Source organism: Quercus robur, chromosome 1 (assembly GCF_932294415.1).
Source record: "Quercus robur chromosome 1, dhQueRobu3.1, whole genome shotgun sequence".
Classification (NCBI taxonomy): Eukaryota; Viridiplantae; Streptophyta; class Magnoliopsida; order Fagales; family Fagaceae; genus Quercus; species Quercus robur.
In genome coordinates this window covers 15479182-15484097 of record NC_065534.1, presented here as the reverse complement: position 1 = coordinate 15484097, position 4916 = coordinate 15479182, and the positions used below count along the sequence as shown (strand labels likewise).

The window sequence follows — 4916 nt, the reverse complement described above, 5'->3', positions numbered from 1 at the left end:
AACATAAAAGATACAAATAGATATAGTATACAATCTATCAAGGATTCAAGGTTCCCTCTTACACCACCTTGAAGTACTACAAAATAGAAACAGAGAATGGCACCAAAATCCCCACAACCAAACCATAATTTTAACAAAAAAGACACGAACTTAATAAAACCAACTCCAAATAGTCCATCCATGATCTACCACAACAAAAGAACAGACGCAACAAAAAACAAACCTAGAGACAAGACAAGAACTGATTAATCAGATACCAACAGGCTAAGACTTCGTATTGTTGTTGGATATATAGGTAGTCACAGCCTTGGTCCCCTCAGAATTGGCATGTTTCCCAAGCTCTCCAGGCAATACCAATCTCACTGCCCCTTGAATCTCTCTCGAAGACAATGTCATTCGCCCCGTGTACTTAGACAGCTTCGCTGCCTCGCTTGCAAGCCTCTCGAACATGTCGTTCATCAGATTATCGAAAATAGTCATTGCCTTTGACGATATTCCCATTCCTGGATGAACCTGCTTCAATACCATAAACACATACCTCTTATACCCTTCTCCACTTCTCTTCCTCTTCCTTATCTTCTTCTCTTTGGTGGGCTTCTCTTTATCTTTCTCTTTCACTGATTGGTTTTCTTGTTCTGATTTGTCTTCAACAGCAATTGTTCTTGGAGTCTCTTGGGCTGAAAGTGTAACCCCTTCTTTTTTCTTACCTTTGTCTCCTTGAGTTGGCCTTTGGACGCTTTGAATTTGAATCACTTCCACTTGCACAATTTCTTTTTTCATAACTTTTCTGGTGGCCTTCACCGCAGTGCTTACCACCTTAGGCGAACGCTTTGGAGCCATGTTTTTTTAATCCGATCCCTAAGATTATCCTTCTACTTTCTTCTATGTTCTCTCTGGCTTTTTCCCTCTGAAAACAATGATTTGAAAACTACAAGTGGAGGAGGTTATGGTTTCCTGTACTACCATTTATCTATACTACTATTTAAGAACTTCCATAATTTTTTTTTTTCTAAAATATTCCTACACCCTTAGGTTTAAATAGAGACAAAACTAAATGATAGTCCAATAAAAATAATGTCTAACTTGCACTAAAATATTGCCTACAAAATAGGAACACTCTTCCACTAACCCACTTCTTCAAAGTAACTATACATTTATTATTATTTTATTTAAATAGAAAAATAAGTTAAACACCCATCTTGGAAAAAAACCGCCCATGTTTATCCAAAAACAAAACTAAAAAAAAAAAAAAAAAACTAAACTAAATAGATAGATACATTTTTTTTTAAGTAAATACATCTTTAACTCCTATTAAAAAATTGCCTACAAAATATGACTACTTTTCTTATGATTTTCAAATTACTCTTTATTTTTTTTATTTTTTATTTTTTTGTAAAAATTAATAATTTGCATCAATTATAATTTGAAATTACTACAATTTTCAATCACAAAAATACTTAGAAATATGATGAGTGTTCTGCATTTTGGATAAAATAATTTTCTCATCACGTTCTTAAATTTTTTTGTAATTAAAAAATATAATAATCTCATATTATAATGAATTGTGTGAGGATTACAAACTGTGTGTGAGGATTACAAACTCTACAGTAAAGGGACATGTGGAAGACAGGTGTCGATTAACTTTTGAATTACAGGGCTACGTACGTGGGGGTAAAAGTAATTAAAATATGGGAAGCAAGGGCCTCTCTCCTCTTCTAGATTGTGATTCAAGATTATACTACTGTTCTCAAAAAAAAAAAAAATCTACTACGTACTGTTGAAATGTCTAGTATATGTCACTTTTCTTAGTTGGCTAGTCTATACTTTTTTTTTTTTTTTTTTTTTTAAGAAAAAATCTATACTACTATTTAAAGGGTTTCTCATGTTTGAATCGGATTTTTTTTATTCCAAAATATCTCTACACCCTTAGGTTTAAGTAAAAATAAAACTAAATGATAGTTGGTAAAAATACATGTCTAGTTTGTACTAAAACATTGCCTACAAAATAAGAACACTCCCCTACTAACCCACTTCTTCAAAATAACTATATGTTTATTTATTTTTTTTTTAAATAGAAAAATAAGTTAAACAACCCATGTTGAAAAAAACAGCCCATGTTTATCCAAAATATATATATATATATATATATATATAAAACTAATAGTTATAAAAAAAAAATACTAAATAGATATATACACTTTTATTTTTATTTTTATAAGTAGATGCATTTTTAACTCCTACTAAAACGTTGCCTATAAAATATGACCACTCTTCTAATGATTTTCAAATTGCTCTTCATTTTTTTTTTTTTTTTTTTTTTGTAAAAGTTAATAATTTGCATTTATTATAATTTGAAATTACTATATTTTTCAATTACCGAAATACCTAGGGATGTGATGAGTGTTCTGCATTTTAGATGAAATAATTTACTCATCACACCCCTAAGTTTTTTTATGATTAAAAAAATATAAAAACCCCAAATTATAATAATGGATTTAAATTATTTGATCAGACGCTAGTAATTTACTAATTTGTAATGTTTTGTAAAACTGTGTGTGAGGACTGAGGATTACAAACTTTACAGTAAAGGGACATGTGGGGGTAAAAGTAATTAAAATATGGGAAGCACCGAAGCAAGGGCCTCTCTCCTCTTCTAGATTGTGATTCAAGATTATACTACTGTTCTCATAAAATAAAAAAAATTCTACTGCGGTTGAAATTTCTAGTATATGTCACTTTTCTTAGTTGACTAGATCACTGACCAGTATCAAGACAAAACCAAGAAACAACCGCCACGACATTTTTAGTTAAGGGGTAAGTTCAGATACCAACAGATATTGTGTTGAAGAATATAAGTAATTAATACTAGCCTCTGAGATTTCAGCAAAAAAATTTAAAAAAAAAAAAAAATACTAGCCTCTGAGCACGCGCTCACGTGCATGCTTAGAGGCTCTTTTATTTTTAGGTAAAAATTAATAATTTGTATTTATTATAATTTGGGATTTCTATTTTTTCCAATTACAAAAAAAAAAAAAAAAAAAATACGTGGGGTGAGTTTTGTAGATTAGAGGAGTTTTAAAACTAATAAAAAAGTGATCATATTTTATAGGGAGTTAGAAAGTAGAAGTAGGAATTTAAATTAACGTAAAAGTAGGAGCTTATTAAAAGCAAGAAGACATTTTAACATAGAAGTAAGAATTTATTATTTTTGTCAATTTACCATTTTAACCCAATTTTTAAGTTTTAAGTAAAGGTATTTTTTACTATAAAAAAAGCAATAATTAACTTTTTTTTGCCAATTTACTATTTTATCCTCATTTTTAAGTTGTTGGTTAATTAATTTAGGGATATTTTTGACATGAAAAAAAAGCCATAACTAACTTTTTGAATCTTCTTATTTTTTCTTATTATTTTTATTTAATGTGAAATTTCATTCATCCGTCGTACATGTATTTCTAACGTTTTTCAAATCTATTGGTATAATATATGACTAGCCTCAATATGCCATTTTTTTTTTTTTTTTTTTTTATCTCTTAAAAAAAATTAGTTGCTACCTATAAAAGTTTTCTGTACTATCTTCTTAGTTTGACTGACTTTCTCCCAAGGAAGCGAGAAGGTTTACTGTGTTTCCGTTGCATGCTTCCTCTCCCTCACATGAGGGTGGGACTTGTGGGGCTACCCTTATGTGGGGGGGAGAGGAAGCATGCAACGGAAACATGGTAAAATTACTCCAAGGAAGCACCAGAAATTTCCCCTGGTCTTTTCATACACTGGGCCAGTAGCTAGTGGCACTCCTTAACATTCTGGTACCTTTAAGAATAGCTGTCAGTAGTCCAGATCCAAATACTTGCCCAAATCTTTCCACTGTTCGGTCTGGATTGTTCTTAATTCCCAGCCAAAAACTGCATTATGGGATTTAGCTGGAAAATTAGAAAAAATTAAAATTTCATGATCAATGTGTGCCAAAATTTAGACCTCGATTGTTGCAAATTAATTGATTTTAAACCCAATTTAATTAATTAACTAACCATGCAAACGAGTCTAAGTTAGGAAAAAATAAATTAAACTAGTGCAAGAGATAACAATAAATTAAAAAACAAATGCAAGAAATAAATAACAATGCATATGGTTATATGTTAAAAACTAATAACAACACCCAATGAAAAATTAAAAAAAAAAAAAGTTGTGCATAAGCTGATCTAGAGTAAATAGCATTAGATCAGAACCAAGAGCTCGTTTAGAATGCACTTATAAACCAGTTTATTACTTATTTTTTCTACTATTTATGGATCTCATGTGAGTTACCTTACTATTTATTTTATTTAACTTTATCTTTTATTTATGGTACTTTTAACAAAAAATTAGATAAATATTTTCTAAAAGGGACACTGATTTTGAAGTTCTCGATTAATTAAATTGCATGCATTGAGATTCCAAAAACATCATTTTCTTCAATAGTTCTTGGGTCTTCATCTTGGACCAAAATATATATCATAGACTCAACTGTTTTTTCATGGTTTACCAACATTCAATCTATTAAACCTAACACAATTAATGTATACGTAAAGATTCATATTAATTAATAATCTTCAATTTACTTTTTTTTTTTTTAACTTTGGACTCTGTGAGTATTGTCTCATTACTCAATATCATAACAAATGAGTTAAACTTATAGTTTATAATTAATAAGTTTTGTAATATATATATATATATATTATAAAATTATTTTGAGTGTATTGTAATTAGTGAATAATAAAAATGGCGTTGGGATGAAAGTGATGCTACCCTATTATAAAAATTCCATTGCATTTTTTCACACATGCCAATTCTGTAATAACCTCATCTCTCCTAAATATCCCATCAGCAGAAAGGTGACTTGTAATGGTGCACTGAAACATTGTAGGGGCTACCTTGTT

General features: G+C 29.8%; 1 protein-coding gene across 1 annotated transcript; it reads right to left on the bottom strand.

Annotated features, from left to right (window-relative positions):
- LOC126713716 (uncharacterized) lies at positions 1-989 on the bottom strand. Its single transcript, XM_050413562.1, has one exon. The coding sequence runs from the start codon at positions 838-840 to the stop codon at positions 265-267; it is 576 nt and encodes a 191-aa protein (XP_050269519.1). The 5' UTR covers positions 841-989; the 3' UTR covers positions 1-264.
- Between the last annotated feature and the right edge of the window lie 3927 nt (positions 990-4916).

Excerpts from the sequence above, each read along its gene's own strand:
- LOC126713716 (XM_050413562.1), bottom strand. The coding sequence starts at position 840 with ATGGCTCCAAAGCGTTCGCCTAAGGTGGTAAGCACTGCGGTGAAGGCC.